Here is an 18,331-nt window from a genome sequence, read left to right on the forward strand (position 1 = left end):
TTTTTTTTGGTTTTTCTCCGGTACCGGGAACCGAACTCACGACCTTGCGCTTGCCAGGCAGGCGCTTTTGCCGCTGAGCTAAATCCCCAGCCCCTGGGGCACTGTTATTGAACAGAGCCGCTCCCCTTGCCATGTGAAGGGCTTGCCCAAGTGCTCAAGGGCAGAGGATCTCAAAGCGTGGCCCATGGACCAGCTACATCAACATCCCCTGCAAACTTGCTGGGAAAGTACATTCTCAGGCTCTCCCCCGAGTCTGATTCAGAGACTCTGGGTGAGGGGTCCAGGAATCTGGTTTCTAATGAGTCTCCACGTAATTGTTATACGCAAGTTCGAGAACGCTTGTTCCTGAGAGAAACCTTGAAAAGAGAAAAAAGGAATAACTTACAGTACTTGTTTCACATAGATGAACAGTACCGGATGAGAGGCTGTGGTCTCAACCCTGGCTGCATGCTGGAACCACCCAGAGAGCTTTGCCAACCGCAGGGGCTCAGGCCCCATCTTAGAGGTGCTGATTTGGGTCAGAGCTGTGTTGGTTTCTGAACTGAGGATATGATGAAAAAGGGATGAGCAGATGAGCAGTCAGCAAGGCAGCCGTGTACTCCCCAGTACAAAACTATGCTCGGGGGGGAGAAACCAGGCAGGCCTTGAAGGGGAGGCGCAAGACACACCAGAAGGGAAGTTGGACCTTAGGCACTCTGTGAGCACCAGGGAAGCCTGAGTAATTCCAAGATGCGGAGGGGGCAAGGGTGGTTAGGACTGGTAACAGGTTTGTTTCTTTTTGTCATTTTCACAGCTTCTAATTAAGGTGTATATGACTTTACTTCGTCCCCGCATCATCACAGTTGTTTCTTCCTCATATTTGCCCTTTTGCTTTCCCTCTTGGCCACACTTGGCTTCTCATTCCAGGATCTTTTTAAGTCTTTGTCTAGTCCTAGCCTGGTGATGAACACCCTGCTGAGGTGGATGTCTACACGGACAGTTGTGCCGTTCGCCTTTCCCCTCTACACCCCTTCAGTGTGGATGACGTATTTCTTCCTCTAAGCTGGACTCCTTTGCCAGCCTGCTGACCTTTATGGTGTCCTCGCACAACCTGACCCTCATCATACTCTTGGGTGGGCATAGATGGAACACTGTATTTCAGCTTCAGGTCTTTGGAAGGAGGGGAAGCCATAATCCTCCTGTGAATGTAGGGGTGCATTAAAATGCCTTTTATGGTTCGTGTTTCCGTCCGAAGTCACAAAGGGATTGAACTCCATTTTGGCCAGTGCAGGCCTCGCAGTGGCTGCAAAGGGGTTACTAACAATTCTTAACTGTGGGCTTACCGTTACAAAGGTGAACATAATGAAGGAGGTATGCTTCCTAAGTAAAGCAGCATCGGGGCTCACTTTTACGGTCTAGATGATAAACTATCTCCTTTGGGAAACTTCGCTTAGACTCTGTCTGTATATTAAGAATAGTCTCTGCCCCTCTGGTCCCTTAACCTTCCTTCCCAACTGATCTGCTCACTTTATTGGTCCCTAAGATACTCACCCTGTTTCCACCTAGAACACTCCATGGCCCCCACGTCAGGGTGTGGTTCTTTCTCTGCATCCTTTCAGCACTCACTGTCTCTAGTGTACGTTCCTCCTGGGTTGCTTTATTTCTATCATTCTGCCCATTCCCTACCTTCAGCCAGGGGTTGTAAGCCCCGCTGGAGCACTGAGGGCTGATCCTCTGCCTGCTGCCTAGCACGGCCTCCCACATGCTAGGCTCTTAGGGAAAAAACTCAGCGGCAAAAGTGCCTGCCTGGCAAGCGCAAGGTCGTGAGTTCAGTTCCCAGTACTGGAGAAAAACCAAAAAAGAAAAAAAAAAAAAAAGAAACTAAAGGTGGATTTTGATCCATCCTCTGCCCATGTCAGCATAGATTACAGGTAAGGAGGTGCCACCCTCTGTGAGGTCTGGCTGTGGCTTGGCCATTCTGAGGGATGCCTTGAGGAATGAGTCATAGAAATCCTGGAAGGAACAATCTCCAAAGCCAAAAGAGGGAATGGTCATCCCCCACTCATCCCTGCATGGCACTATTCCTGCAAAAAGTATTAGAAGTTATTTCACATGACATTATTTCAAGTTTCCTAGAGCTGCCTTAACAAATTACCCCAAACTTAGTGCCTTTCAAACAGTAGAATCGATTCACAATTCTACAGGCCAGAGTCTGAGACTGGTATTGCTGGGCCAAAGTTAAGATGTCAGGCCCCAGTCCAGTCTCCTTCCAGAGGCTCTGCTCCTTGCTTCTTTGGCTTCTGGTAGCTTCCTGTGTTCTTTGACTGGGTTTCAGCCTGGAGATCCAGCATAATCCCGCTTCTCAAGACTCCTGATTTAATCATGTCTGCAGAGTCTTTTTGAGCTCTGTGAGTGTTCACCCATGCCATGAGTCAGGACTCTTTTGGAAGACCATGAAACAAGGTACCACACATGCAAAGGTGCCTAACACCTAAAGACTTGTCCAGTGCTACCGCTCAAGTCATAAACAAGCTGAAGACCTGGTTCCCTTCTCTGTTAGTGTCAGGCTTCTTCCTCTAGGTCGAGCTGATATCCACGAAAGTAAGACAAATGTATTTCAACATAATACCCTAATTTGTGTGCCTCACTCCTTTGTCTTTTTGGGTTGTGTGCTACCAGCATTCACCCACCTCTGAGCTTTCTTCCCCTTGGGGCTCGTTGGCTTACCTCGGGCCCACATCGTGCTGGCTTGTGTAGGCAGCTGCAATGAAATGACCTAGTGGTATTTTCTTCTCCCCTTTCAGGATCGCCTCTTTTTCGTCATGGAATATGTCAATGGTGGAGACCTCATGTTCCAGATTCAGCGCTCCCGAAAATTCGATGAACCTCGTTCCCGGTTCTATGCTGCAGAGGTCACGTCAGCGCTCATGTTCCTCCACCAGCACGGAGTAATCTACAGGTATCCTCTTCTCTCCTCTCTTTCCTGAAACCCAGGAATAAAGACTTCTCCAGATACGCGCACTGACTTTGGCTCCTGCCCAACTGGTCTCCCAGCAACTGGCTTTAGATTAGTTGTTTGTTCCATTTTGCTTAACAGAGAACTTTTGGGGGAGCTGTTTATCACTGTGAATGTTAATATTTGAATGGCCTCAGGAGATTTGACCAACTGTTTGTGCCAGTTTTGATTTAAAGCTCCAGCATGACATTTAAAGGCTCGGTGCTGGACGACCTTGGAGTGACCTTCGTTTGTCTCTCCCCCACCCTCTTCCTTGAACATCAGGGCATTCGCTTGACTTTTTCCTTCTGTGCCATGAACTGCCTCCCCTTCCCGATCTCCTGCCACTTCCTGAGTTTGTTTGGCTTAGTTGTCTCCCGCCGATAGAATCAGGGAAGGAGGAGCCACTCAGGGTCTCGGGGTTTATGATCTGGGGTGGGGAATGGCAACTAGACGTTATTCGACAGGAAGTGACATTTTGCAGATCGTCCAGTCCCTTCCCAAAGAACACACACACACACACACACACACACACACACTCACTCACACACTAATTTTCCAGTAAGCGAGCATAAGTATTTACACAGACTCTTCTGTAAGGTCAGGAATTCTGGGAGGAGTAAATATTTATAATTAGTAACAAGGACGTGAAAGTTCCTTAAGGTTTTTTCAACGACTATCAATGCCTTTACTTGGTCTTTGCCCCCTCCGTTGTTTTGTTCCTTTAATTGGCCGGGAGAGTAGCTGCCTTGGTTTAACCCAGAATTTAGTCATCCACCTCAACTTTACTGATCTGTTACTGGGGGCCGTGGCCTGGCCTGACTGAATGCTGTTTGGAGACTCTGGTCAACCCCACCCCAGACTTCCCTGCTCTCTGCAATCTCTGAGCTTCCTAGGGAATGAGGGAAAGCCTTTCCTGCAGCTCAGAGGAAGGAGCCCATGCTCCTCAGCCTGCTCTCATGGCCCTCTACTTTGAGAGGCAATGTATTCGTTCTTACTGCCACATCAGCCATCACCATAAGCTTAGCGGCATTAAACAATGCCTGTTTATTCTCCTGGTTCCCATGGGTCAGGTGTGCAGGCACATCTGCCCACAGCCTGTGCTCGGGGTCACCAGGCTGTGACTGAGGTACCAGCCCAGGCTGGGTTCTCGTCTGAACTGGACTCCTTTTATAGGTTCGTACATGGATGGCTGAATTATTTTCCTCACAGCTTTAGAGTTCATGTGCCTATGGTTTGGTGAAAGCCAGAAGGAGAGAAAGCCTCCCCTGCTTCAAATCTCTAACACTGGGGAAGGGATGACCCTCCTTTAACACTACCCTGAGGGTCTAAACCCAATGGGACAGTCCTGCATGTACCACCAGTGGCTTAGAGCTGCCCAGCAGCAAGACATACCAAATACTGCCCCGTCATCAATGTGTTAAAGGAGTCTAACCAGGCCCACCCAAGATCATGTTCCTTTTGATTAATTCAAGTGATTCAGAGCTTTAATTATATTCGCAAAATCCCTGCACCTTTGCCATATAATGTAACATAATCACAGCAGTGCAGTATCACTCTTGTCAAATTCATTCCGTTGGTTAAGCGTAAATCTTGGGTCCCACCTACTCAAGGAGGAGGAGTTAGATTATACCAGGCATGGTCCACTGGTGGTTGCCTTAGGCTGTGCCTCTGGTAGACCAACACACCTCTCTCTCCTCCATCCCGCAAAGCCTTCTAGCTTTCCTCCCACTCACCTACTGGTCTCTAGCGCTCCCGCCTCCCCTGTGCCTCCTCTGTCCAACCAGAGGCCTCCAGCCTTGCTCCTCACTCGGCCCCATTAGCAAACTGAGTCTCTGCTTTGACTGGTGATGAATTTCGCTTCGAGGTTGTCATTGCTGCACTGGCCTTGGCCACCTTGAGTTCAGGTTGAGCCTTTGAGGACTCTACCTTGCTTTGCAGACCCTCTGAAGGGCCATTGCTTTTTTTCTTTTCAACTCTTAATCCTCTTTCATTCTTATATTATGTGCCCTGGTCTTGCCCACAGTAAATAACAAGTATAAATGTTGAGTTCCATTAGTTTAAAGCCCTAATCCTCACCCCACCCCCAAGTAATTCATAAGCTAGCTTGGGAGAAAGGGGAAGGAAAGGAGACACAAAATGAATGAAAATGTGTCATGTGCAACCCGCTAATGAGTGTGATCATTACATACTGCAAATATGCATCAATGAAAATTTGCAAGAAAAAAGGAAAAGTTAGGTAGGAATCCAAGAGTCAGCTATGTGAGGTCATCCATACTACAAGGCGGGACCTCGTCGTTCTCCCCTCATCAGAAGAACTCCTGCTCCTTGAGATGTTGTCCCCACACCATCCCTGTGAGAGTGAGTACAGTCCCCATGCTGTACTAACAGGGATACAGCCTCACTTGGAATCATGGGCCCAAGGCCATACCTGGCACATGACAGATGTAGGAAGTATAAACAACTTTTGACCCTTATCAGCATCCCCCTACCCATGCCTCCTGCCCTTGCAGTCCTCCACAGGCCTGCATTCTGTGCCAAGCCTTCTAATTTCTCTGGGCCTTTCCCCACTGACCCTGGGATTCACTTTTCTTGATCAGCGGTTCCAAGTTCGCATCCAGGGTGAACATCCACTGCCTCAGAGTCCCTGGTTTAAAAAAAGGTGCGAATTCCGTAACACTGGAGGCAGAGAAGGAATAGGGATGCAGAAGATGGCCCTGAACTGATGATTGCTGAATCTGAATGATAGGGTCCCAGAGGTTCAGTTCTTCATCTCCTTTTTTGTATGTTTCATCATCGTAATAACAGCAGAAGGAAGATTCCAAGGTAGCATGCCTAGAGCTTTTGAATCAGTAGGTCTGGTGTGGGTTTCAGGAATCTGTGTATTTTAGTGTTCCTGGGCAATATGGGGACTGCAGCTATGGAAAAGTTCCATTCTGCCTTTAGGACAGTGTCACGTGACACAGCTATGTGCAGGTTTTCCTGACCGGCCAGCCTGTCCTGCCTCCCTGAAGGTATAGCATCTGTCGGTACCAAGCATTTAGCAGGTTTCCTTTGCTGACCTTGTGCTTTTACTTATGACCCCGACTCTGGGATGGAAAGCCATGCATGGCAGTGTTTACTTGGCAGCCAAGGACGGCGTCCTGCTTGTACTTGGTGTCCAGCACATGTTTGTTCGTATCCGTGCTGCACCAGAGCCATGGGCTGCACCAGAGCCATGGGCTGCACCAGAGCCCCCTGGGCTGCAACCTCAGAGGTGTGCCCTCGAAAGTCTCCGCTGAAAGCATTCCTGTCACCCAGCACACACCCTTTCCGCTTGCCTCTGAAGAGTACCTGACTCCTCTTATCTCTTACATTCCACCCTCACGAGGACCATAGATCTGTGCGTCTCGTGTTGCCTTTGCCCACACTGCCCGCAGATGGGCTTTGTCAGGTAGTCGGTCTGAGGCTGACGGAGAGGCTGTGGCTCTTTGCCTGTTTGCTTCTGGCTGTCGTGAAGCCAGGCAGAGACCGTGTTTTATGTGATACTTGTACGATAAAAGGGCTTTATTTGGGGAATCAACCAGACCAGGTTTCGGAGAATGAAACTTCATGCTGAAGTTGAGATTGAAAGTTTCCACCCTCCCTGCTGGAGAAGGTGGAAAGCTGGAGATTTTGGAGGGTGGGCCTTCTGTCCAGAGCTGATTCCAGAAACTTCTCTGCATTGGGCTTGGTGCCCACATGCGTGCAGTCAATAGCTGCTGACTTCCAGAGCCCACTCCTCTGTCCCTGTGGCATGAGACAAGAGAGAGATTGTGATCTGCCTCAGAGGGAGAGGGGAGGACCTAGAGAAGGCTTGGCGGACAGGTGAGTACCTTCTTACTCTTGTGCAATCCAGAAGCCAGGCGAAACTGCACAGCCATAAGTCTCAGTTCTGGCCGAGTGTCTTCGTGCTTTATGTCTCATCTGTAGAGTGATACCTCGCTCCTGGAGTTGTAGAGATTGAGTGAATTAATTACTCTTTAAGTGATCTGGAGTTGTGCCTGCTACACAGTAAATCCTCAGAAATGTTAGCTAATCATATCATGCCGTGAATTGGTTTTCACTAGGATACCGCAAAATAACACTGGTGATCTGTTTAGGCTTCCGAAGGGATTCTGGAACCACATCACAGTACTGAATTCCTTCTTGCTCTTTTTCCTTTTTCCTGATAAAACTGAACATTTTTCAGTGATAAAAGTAATCATCGTAAGATAAATAAAAAGTTAAGCACTCAGGAAGGTATGAAGTCAGCTTTCCCATCACCAACCACAGAGCTGTCCAAAGTAAACTATTAACATTTTCCAGAGGATCCCTTGGAGAGGTCTTGAGCAAGTTGGGGAACCTCTTTGTGACTGATCTCCATTTGCGAAGCTCACATAACACCTGCCTTGTCTCCCTTGGGAGGGAGCAGAGATTGGCTGCTGGAAGTCAGAGTGTGACAGAGCAGATGGGAGAGGACAAGCAAGTGGGAGAGGACGGCCATTTCATTTATGTACAGTACTGTGAATGATTAACATTTGTCATTTCAGGCACCAGAGGAGAAAGTTGTAAATTATGAACCCCTTCTGCTCATTGACTTCCCCGGGGCTCCCCATTCTAAATGAGCCATCAGCCCAAGTCAGTGCCCCTGGGTGTCTGTTGTACTTGCTGCCACCCCACCACAGGCCTCCCTGGAAAATGCGTGCTGAGGTAGGACATGCACGTAGCCTGCTAGTTGGGGAAGCGTGTGACTGGAAGCATCTGCCCTTGGCACAGCTGGAGATGTCCTGACCAGCAGGTCTCAGGTAAACCTGCATCAATAACTGGAAGGTCTCTTTAAGCCCAGAGGCTGAGGCAGGAAGAACACAAGTTAGAGCCCAGCCTAGGCAACTTAGTGATTCAGCAAGATCCAAAACAAAAAAATAGAAAAAGGGCTGGGGATGTAGTTCAATGCAAAGGCCGTGGTTCAATCCCGACTACAAAAAAAAAAAAAAAAAAGTAAAAAATTAGAATGTCTAATACTTAAAGCCCCATCTCCATTCAACATATTATCAGTTTATTTAAATCTAATCCAAAGCAGGTAGGGAGTGGGTCACTTTTGCCCTCCCAATCTTCTAGGACCTGGTCATGGAGAATACTTGGGCACCATTTTCTCCACAGAGCACTGTTCTCAGCTGTCAGCTTCCCCTCACCCTTTAGAAAATTGTATTTTAGCCAGACACGGTGGCACATGCCTATAATCCCAGCACTCTGGGATGCTGAGGCAGAAAAATCACAAGTTCAAGCCTAGCATGGCAACTTAGCAAAACTCAGCCTCAAAATAAAAAATAAAAAAAGGACTGGGGATGTAGCTCAGTGTGAAAGCCCTGGGTTCAATTCTTAGTACTGTGGAAAGAAGGGAAAAGGGAAGGGAAGGGGAAAGGAAAGGAAGGGAAAAGAGGAAGGAAGAAAGGAAATGGGATCTGTGTGTGTAGCTCCTAAGGATCTAAGGGCTTAGCCGCTGATGGGAAGATATCAGGTGCTAAGGCAGGAATCACAAGTGAATGTTAAGCCAAGGGCCTCAGAGACTGTAATTCAAATCCTTATTTTTATAGATGCGGAACTTAGAAACCAAAATTCAGCAGTAACTTGCCAAAGTTTACATAGTGAAATAGTATAAAGCATTAACTGTTAGTTTAATCAAAGATATGAATATAGATAAAGAATCATACAGTTCATTAAGGTTGTTATAGAAGTAAAGAACAGTTTTCTACCCTCCTTCCATTTTTTTTCCAAAGAAACATCCACTTTGAACCCTCAGCTTTCAGGATAGAGCTCTGTATTTCTAAGTAACATTAGCTTACTGTGACTTGTTTGTATTTCAGCATTATCTAGCAATTTTTCACTCTGGAAGATGAGGATTTAGTTCTCTTTCCCACCTGCCACCCACCCCAACCCCCCATTATATGCACAAACCCTTCTCAACTCTGCATTCTCAATATAATTTGCCGTAATTTTGGATAAGTAAATATGTACTGTATACATTATTATGACTGAAATACTCTTTAGAATTATCATGTGATGTGTTATAATTCCTTTTACTTTGGTACACATGTTCGGGGTTTGTTTTCCTTGGAGTTAATAATTATCCCTTTGTTTTCTGTGTACTTACTATTAATTCAACCACACTTTCTACAGACTGTCCACAGCACCCCTGAGATTGCTAGATGCAATCACCATTCTATCAGTTTTATGTTCTTAGAGGCATTTTTCCTGCGTGCTTCTCAACTGCTGCACCTGAACAGCTCACGCCCGGGGTCCCCATCACTGTTCCTGTGAGCACCCTTTTCTTGCCTTCCTGTGTTGAAGCTCTTGTTTCCTGCATCTCAGGTCTTATCTGCCTTAATATGAGGTGTGATAGAAGTATATGGTGCAAGTTTAAATTTAAGAAATTATTACAATAGAAGATGCAGTGCCACTACGCCCCCTCAAAATATACTTGCTTTAAACACATTTATCCCGTTGTTCTTGTGACTTTCTAAAGCACTTCTATAAGACTGGTTTTGTGAGTTTCTTTACAAGATGTGATCAAAATATGGTGCACGCTGCTGCCGAGGGCCATCCCACAGACAGGCAGGCTGCAGAAACATTAGTGTGCCTCATCTACCTTATTTGCCAGATCTGGCACCATATGTGACTTCTGTCTCTTCCCCAAGTGAAAATGATGATGAAAGGTAAACACTGTGAATCAGTTCCGGACATCACAGCCGCCATGACAGTGCACCTAGAGATACTCCAGAAAGAGAACTTCCAGAACTGCTTCAGAAATTGGCAAGAACTGTTGTGTTCAAAGTGAGGAAGAATATTTCAAGGGGAATTTATGGCAATGTGTCATCTACCATAATACATTTTTTTAAAATTTGGACATATATCATATTTTTCAGTTGCTCCTTGTAGACTGCTTTGATGTGGTGAAGCTTCTACAGTAGTTTTCTGAGAAACAGTATGAGAAGTGAATTATCTAAACTGTCCCTTTATATCTAAAATCATTTTTGTTTGACTGTCAAATGTAGTGAACAATTTGGCACATTCCTTACCCCTCCAGGCTGAGTATAAAATTCTAGATTGAAAACTACTTTTGCTCAAAATTTAAAGGTACTGCCCCATTGTCTCCTAACTTCATGTTGCTATTAAGAAGCCCAAAGTCATTTTGATTCTTGATCTTTTGTATGAATCCATTTCTTTTTTTGCCAGAAATGTGTTAAAGCTTTCTGCCTATGTTATTCTAAAATCACCTGATGCTGCAATGTAGGTCTGTTTGTATCCATTGCACAAATCCTTGAATAGGTCTTTTTCAGTTTGGAAAATTAAGCCCTTCAGTACTAGAATATGCTGTATTTATTTCTTTAATAATTCCTTCTCTTCTGTTTTCTCTTTCTAGTCTACACAGGCTGGCTACTTACTTGAGAAAATACTATCTGTTGTAGTCACGGGTTTTCAAGGGGAAAAATTTAATACAGAACATATATTTTATAAGATTACTTTATAATAGTCACCCAGAGAGTCATATACAAAAAGAGTGCAGGAAATCTATCAATACACTAAAGACCAAAGAATCCAGCTGAGGGCCTGGATCCCACAGCAATGTCCTCTGCATGAATCCAGCTGAAGGCCTAGAGCCCATAACAATGCCCCCCATGAGTCCAGCTGGAGGCCAAGAGCCCATGACAATGCCTCAGCCAGGCCTGTTTCATGGATCTGTGCTGGGAAGGCCCAAAGGTCAGTGGTAGAAGCTAGAAAGCCTGTGCCAGCGGGATGAAGGATCTGTGCTAGCAGGCAGAGGGATCTGCACTGGAGCCAGGAAGCAACCTCAAAGTAAGAACTAGACCTCCCTCAAAAAGTACCACAGCCATCAGCAGCAGCAGTGAGGTCCCAAGCTCCTCTGATGGTGAGGACAGCTGAGTTCCCATCAGGAAAGCCAACATGACAAGCTTCTCCAGGAGACTGAGCAGTGCACCATCTTCCCCTCTGGAGCGAGGAAGCGATGCTCAAAGTGAGGACCAGAGCTCCCCCAAAGTGAGCCGTAGCCATTCTCAGCAGCAGTAAGGTCCCAAGCTCCTTCAGCGCTGAGAATAGCCAAGTTCATCAGGAAAGCCAGCATAACAAGCTCCTCCAAGGGAACCAACAGCTCACAACAGCTTCTAAACTTCTTCCTCTCCAGTTCTTATTTTGTTGGCAGCAGTCCTCAGGTGGGCCTCCCTCACACCTCCCACACACCTCCCACACCACGCTGGTTCAGTTCATCTGGGTGTTACAAGTTGACCGCCACTTGTCAGTCTACACTATCAACATTTTTAGACTTTCTCCCCTGAAGGGCTTTGATTACCCTAGAATCATCAGAGTCCTCCTAAGTGAAAAGTCCTAGCAGCCAGCAGTAAAGGAGCCAAGTGAAGGGAGAGGGCCAGAGGGCCAGCTTCCAGAGTACAAGGATCTGTGTGATTCTCCAGCTTTCAGTAAGTAAGTGCCCAGCCACACACCCAGGTCTGAAGATCCCAGTTCTCGTCTTCTGAGAGTAAACTCCAAGGGATAGTAAAGGAGCAGTGCAGAGGGAACAAGGGAATCTTGGTTTGTAATTTATTTTAACCAAAACTCTGATTTCTGTCCATGTCACTTTCATCTCCAGAGTAACTGACTACTTATACCTGAGCTTTAGAAGAGGGGGATGAGATTCTGCAGTTTAAAGCAATTTCTCTTGATTGTCCCCCTTGGCGGTTCAGGATTCAGCTTTTTCGAGTCTATTCAGTCAGCTACTACATATCCATTTCCTTTCCAGCTTTGAAAATCACGTTGCTGTTATTTCTCCTCTTGTTCTCCCCATCTTTGTGTATAATTTTAAGGAGACAAAAATAGTGCATATTCAACATACCCTCTTTATCCAGAAGTCAGTAATAATAATGATGATGATGATAATAACTGCAGCAGCATCTACACCAACCCTATAAGGGAGCTGCTGTTATTATACACAGGATTTATGATCTTCCCAAAGAAGGAGACCTTACCACATCCCACTGCCTTTACTGGCACTGCCAGGTCACCGTGTCCCTATTGCTGCTGGCCCGTTTTGCATGGGAAGCAACATTGTATGTGGGAGACAGCACAGAGTTTGGAGTCAGAGAACTGGAATTGAATACTGAATTGCTTCATCTGTGTTGTATCTTCCCAGGCAGAATGATCAAACTGCCTGAAATCTAGTTTCTCCACTGTGCCATGGGAATTGTAGTGGAGACCTCCTTGGACTGTTCTGAAAATTGTATGCAAAAACATGAGCAGAAGTGTTGAGCGTAACCGTCAGCACCTAGGGGGCTCCATCTGTATTGGTTGGATGGATGGAGAGCACCAGATTTTGGAGTAAGAGGGTGCTAAGGGCCGAGTTATGGTTCCTTCACCCAAATTGATCATTTGAAGCTGTAGCTCCCAGTACCTCAGAATATGGCTCTACCTGGACTAGAGTCCTTAAACACATAATGAAGGTCAAATGAGACCATTAGGATGGGCTCTAATCTAAGATGACTGGTGTCCTTGTAAGAGGAGATGAGGACACAGAAAGTCACAGAGGCAAGGCCATGTCAAGACACTGGAACAAGATGGCAAGCCAAGGAGAGAGGCCTCAAACAAACCAACTGGCTCTGTAACAGTGAGAAAATAAATTTCTGTTGTTTAATCCTCCCTGCCTATGGATCTAACAAAGTAATATAGAAGACCTGGGTTCAAATGTACTTGCTGGGTAACCCTGGGCAAATGACCTCATCTCTCTGAACCAGTTTCCTAATCTATAAAATGGCACTAATTATACAAATGTTAAGTAAAATAAGATACTAAGCACTGTGGATGGGTGTGAGTTGTGTAAGTCAAGTCAGCTCATGGACATAAAAATGCCCATGAGGGTTGTTTTGGGGGACTGCAGGCCACTGCAGTGACGGTATTGCTGTCAGGCTCTGTTTAGAGGAGCAGGGTAGTAGGTGTGGAGTCCCTGTCCTAGGTGCAGTGTAAAGACCATCTAGGGCAGGGCCTCAATCTCAGGACCAGGCACTGTTCCAGAGGAAGGAGGCTTTCTTGGGTGATACCCCATACTGCTGGCAGTTTGGAGCTTCGGGGTCGGATATGTTAAGTACATCACCCCTCAGATTCCATAGGGGTTGGTTCCAGGGCCACTACAGGATGCTCCAACCCATCGACGCTGAAGTCTCTCATAGAAAATGAGACATATTTGCATGCAACTTATTCACATTCTCTTGTATACTTTAAATCATCTCTAAATTACTTACAGGGCCTGAAACAATTTAAGTTCTGTGTAAACTGTTGTTGCATTGTTTAAGGATGATTATCTGTACGTACACCTCAGTTCAGATGCAGTCTTTTAAAACTATTTTTTTCTATTTGAGGTTGGTCAAACCCATAGATGTGGAGCCGTGGATAGGAGGGCCCACTGAGAGCGCATGACAATAACCAGTGAACTGGGACAAACACACAGAATCTGGTCGGGCGAAGGCTGGAGTCTGCCGTTAGTGCCTCATCCTCCCTGTCAGGTTCCCCCTGCTTCCAGCCACCTTCATGAGCTCCCACCCATGCCCACCACCAGGTTCCTTAGGACTTGCTTGGGCAAAGGATCATTCTGGTCCTGAGAGTCATCCTGTCCCTCTCTGTGCTGTATAAGTAAGGGGTTATGCCCCTGATACAGGAATGCTAACCAGCAACCCTGGGTTTGGGGAAGGAGCCACTTTTTGTGGGTTCTGATTTATGTGAGGTACAGTCCTTCCTGCCCCAAACTGATTTCAGGCAGTGTTACCTGCTGATCACGGTGTGGGGCAAAGTCCTTGAGACAGGACAGAGGGGACGGGAGAAGGCAAGAGCAGAGACAGAGCCAGGTGGGATGAAAGCCAAGTTTACATTCTTCTGAGGAAGCTGCTTTATTGCTGACCAGATTCGAAGTAGAATTCTGACTCCCGTTGACATTAGAAGTTCATAGCAAACAGGAAGTTTGGAACTAGAGGGAAATTCCTGATGAAATCTGTTTGAGTGTCTCGGCTAGTAATGTGTGTTCAGAGAAAAAAAATGATCAGGGACTCGCTGACCTCCTAAATTTTGCCTCTCCTGATACACAACATAGAACTGAGGTTAAGGACATGACACTGGAAGCCCTGGGCTCAAATTCCCTACTTCTCATTAGTTATACGATCTCTGGCAAGGAATTTCTCTAAACCTCAGCTTCTCTATCTGTGAAATGGAGATATTGCCTTTCCCAGAGAGATATTACCTTTCCCAGAGAGATATTGGGAGAATCAAATGAGTTAATACATGTGAAGCACTTATGTCGGGAACAAAGTAGGCCCTCTCTAAACGTTAGCGGCTGAGTGCTTAGTGTTCACTCTGTGCAATTCAAAAATGTCACTGAGGATATATCCTGCCAGCCAGTAAAGTGATGAAAATACTTCATCGGGACCTGTCCTGTGAAGGGGAATTTTATATCTATATATAAATTTTATGGTATGACTTCACAATGTTCTATACAAAGTAGAAATCTTGGAACGAGTATTACTGTGATGCATGCAACAGTAGGGACTGAATTCTCCAAGCTTGAGTCATAAGATTTTGTTTCTTCAATGCCTTTGGCTAATGATTGAGCTACTAAAAATGGGAATTGTTTCAGCAAACAATCGGCAGCTTTGCGCTGGTAAGCAGAGTCCTGTGTGAACGTCTGAGGCCAGGCTCCACGGGCCCTCCCATTTGGCTGGGTTTGTTTCAAGGTGACTTGGTCTGAGGTGGGGCCTGGAGGGGAGCTGGGAGCGATGGCAGTGGGTGGAGACAGAAGGGACTTCTCTCTTTGGTCACATGGTAATAGGCTGTAGAACCAGTGCTGGTGATCATGGCTACCTCCTCTCCTCTTGGTTCTCTTCTCCCATCATTCCTGGCTAATTCTCATAAATCAAGGGCTGGAGACACTGTATTGCTCAGAAGCTCATGAAGACTCCATGTTATCTCCAGATGATGTCCAGACTCCTGCTTCTTAGGCAGTGCCACCCACAAGCTCCCTGGCTGTCACTAGTCTCATTTCTAGGATTTGCGCACAGATCTCTTTCTGCTTCAGTCTTCCCACGAGTTTCTCCCACCAGCCTCCTCTTTGAGTCTCTTCTTAGGCCTGAAAGGTGTGCTCTTTGCCAGAGCCCTGACACCTATGTACAGGTTACCCTTATTGCCTCTGTCCTGAGCATTAAGTCTCCACCACTCTGAACTTTTGCTTCAGAGCAATGCACCTTTTCTTTGAATCTCATGCTTCTTTTGTTTTGCTAGCTCCTTTTCAGCCTTGGAAATGTAGCTTTGGCACATTTTCCCTGGCCCTTTGCAACAGACTTAGTTTGTCCTTCTATTACCATGGCATCTGCTATGTCATTTTTTTTTTTTTTTTTTTGCTATGTCATGTTTTAGCACATCTCATACTATAATGCAATTAATTTATTATTTGGATGCTCTTGCAAGTTTTCAACAGATGATAATAAATTGTTAGTTTTACCCATTGGCCCAGGAGGTGGGGAAATTTTCTAAATGTCTGTGTTTGGCCACAGAACACGTTTCCTAGTGGAAGCCCCAAGCTGCCCCATACCACACATCTTTTTATTTGTCAGACTGTCAATAAATTACTGCTATGGAAAGAATATCAGGATAAGAATTGGGCCATAACTCTAAGAAAACTGTCGCTTCTGGGTAGCTTTAGGCAAGTTACTTCTCTGTGGGCCTTAGTTTCCCTACCCATACAATATGGTGGCAAAATTGGATGATCTAACTCTGTAGCACTAACATTGTTTGATCTGTGAATGCCTCGAGCAGAATCTAAAAGTGCTATCTCAAAGTTACCTAGGAAGGTTCCAGAGGGTAATGGAATCCAAGCAGCAAGAGTGCCTGATTCCCCTCAGGATCAGGGCCCATGAGGCCTGTGATTCCTTGGAATGCAAGACTTCCTTGGCAGGTGGCCCCACGCTCAGCTCTCTCGGTATCAGATCCACCAGCAGTGGGTCCTCCCTTTCAAATGTATCCATAGTCCTTCCTCTTATCAAACAAGGACTTTTTCAGTGTTTCAAGATAGGTATTTATCCCTGTGGTGAGCAGAACTCTCTTGAGGGCCTGCGAGCAACTGTGGGGCAAGGCCTCCTGGCAGAAAGTCACGGATGCTTGCTTGGGAAGTTCTGGCTCTTTCGGGGTTGAGAATCCCACAGTTCTGTGGCAATACCCTTTTGTAAGCAGGGGAGAAATTTGCTCCCTTGTTGCACATCTGCTCTTGGGAAAAACATTTGTCTGAAGAGGATTTCTTGGCTGTTGAGGAGCAGCCAAGAAAACATCTCTGTTGTCTGGTGAACAGTGGGTTTCAGCACATGTACATTTGTGTGGTTAACAGCGGTTGGTATGTTAGGTGTAGACTTCAAGATGCCATGTTAAGGAAAAGAAACCATCTCTGCCTTTTGACACTTAAAGTTGGGTGTGGATAGCAGATGATAAAACAAGCAATAACAATAAAAACCGATAAGAGTTACAATGGGGAAGCATAGCAAGGATAGATACCATAGCTGGTCTGGAGGAAGTCAAGGAGGGGGAGAGGTAACCTCTCCCAGAGAGGCCCAGTGGGGCAGGTGGGAGGTGGCCAGCGTAGAGGACATGAGATCATGCTGAAGAATGGGGACAAGATGTGCAAAACCTTCCGAGAGGCAGGAGAGGACTCCAGTAGGCCCAGGGCTCTAAAGAATTTCTATGTGTCTGGATATCAAAGCACATAGGAAGGCTGGTGGATAGTGAGGTCTGAGGGGAGACCTGGGACCCCCAACTTTTGGGATAGGGAATGACTGTCAAAGCAGTGAAAATGCAGTCACTTGATCTTGGATTGTAAGTCTATAAGAACTTGGAAAGATAGATGGGCCTACTGTACAACAGAATTTTAGAGGTGGAAGAAAATTTGGGAGGCTCCTCTAATTACATCTTTTATAGATGAACAAACTGAAAGGCAGAGCAGTTTACTCCAGGTCACTCATTCTTTTCATGACAAAGACAGATCCCTGAGTCAATGCTCATGTTTTGATGATGTGTGCCGATAAGTACCCTCTCAAAACACAAACCAAACAGACCTGAGTTGTAGCATTTGCTGATTTTTGTGGTATAAATATTCCCTCTAGGGTCACTTTTAAGCTGCCCACACTCAACAGGCAGCTGACAAAATTCCTGAAAATTTTGCAATCTGCTCTTAGGAACCAACTACCTCCCTCAGTGGAAAACAAATCATGACGACCTTTGCCCAGCTCCATGTTCAATCACATTGTATTGATAGCTTAAAATCAGCCACCGTGGAGACATTTACACTGTGGAGATTAGCAAATGCTACAGAAGGTCTCTCCTTCCCCCCAGTACCACCCTTAGATATTTACCTGTCCCCGCCGGAATACACTTTCTTTGTTTTTTTGTTTTGTTTTGTTTGTCTTTTTTGTGACAGGGTCTCACTATGCAGTCAGGCTGACCTTGAGCTCACTTTGTTGCCCAAGCTGGCGTCAAACTCACAGTGATCCTCCTGCCTCAGCCTCCCAAGTGCTGGGATTACAGGCATGCATCACCATGCCCAGTTGAAGTACACTTTCTGCTGGTCAATAACCAGATTCTCCCTTGGAAGACAAGAAAAAGCATCTGGGGACACTGACTGTCCCACACTGCATTACCCAGCAGCTCTGGGCTTCATTTCCACATCTGTAGAGTGGTGATAAATGTCATAGCTCAGTAAATTTAAGACACTTTTGATTTTAAGATATATCATTCTTTACTTAAATAAACTTTATTTTCTAACAATTTTAGATTTATGTACAACTTGCAAAGATAATACAGAGATTTCTTGTACACCCTATACCCACCTTCCTTTATTAACATCCTATGTTAGCATGCTATATTTGTCACAGGTAATGGACCAAAGCTGGTTATTATTACTAAGTCTGTACTTTATTTAAATTTCCCAAGTTTTTACATAATTTTTTAAATCTGGGATTCCTTGCAGAATATCGTATTACATCACATTTACATGTCATGTCTCCTCAGACTATTTTTTTATTATTATTTTAAAGAGTTAAAAAAGGATAACATAGTAATAGGGGGGCTTACCGAATTACACACAAAGTAGTAGGAAATTATCAATGGTTGTCGTTTTACATATTGTTATCTACAAGATAGTTTCTCAGGAAAATAAATAGACAAATAATAGTGAGTTACAGACAAAAGTGGTAGAAGATTATCAATGGTTGTTGTACTGTACTTTGGTATCTTCAAAGTGGCTTCTAAAGAAAATAAATAGAGCTA

The 18,331-nt window shown here is 45.5% G+C and overlaps 1 protein-coding gene and 1 pseudogene across 3 annotated transcripts in view; one reads left to right on the forward strand and one right to left on the reverse strand.

The window, feature by feature from the left end:
* The window catches only part of Prkce (protein kinase C, epsilon), a 499,694-nt gene that overhangs the window by 407,388 nt on the left and 73,975 nt on the right, over positions 1–18,331 (forward strand). For all 3 annotated transcript variants that reach the window (XM_013517553.1, XM_013517554.1, XM_005390971.2), the window contains one exon: positions 2,784–2,938. In XM_013517553.1, coding sequence (XP_013373007.1) covers positions 2,784–2,938 — 155 coding nt within the window. The remainder of the gene's footprint in view (positions 1–2,783; positions 2,939–18,331) is intronic.
* Positions 751–1,649, reverse strand: LOC102007372 (annotated as a pseudogene).

Source organism: Chinchilla lanigera, unplaced genomic scaffold, assembly GCF_000276665.1.
Source record: "Chinchilla lanigera isolate Chin_1 unplaced genomic scaffold, ChiLan1.0 scaffold00040, whole genome shotgun sequence".
In the NCBI taxonomy this organism is placed as follows: Eukaryota; Metazoa; Chordata; class Mammalia; order Rodentia; family Chinchillidae; genus Chinchilla; species Chinchilla lanigera.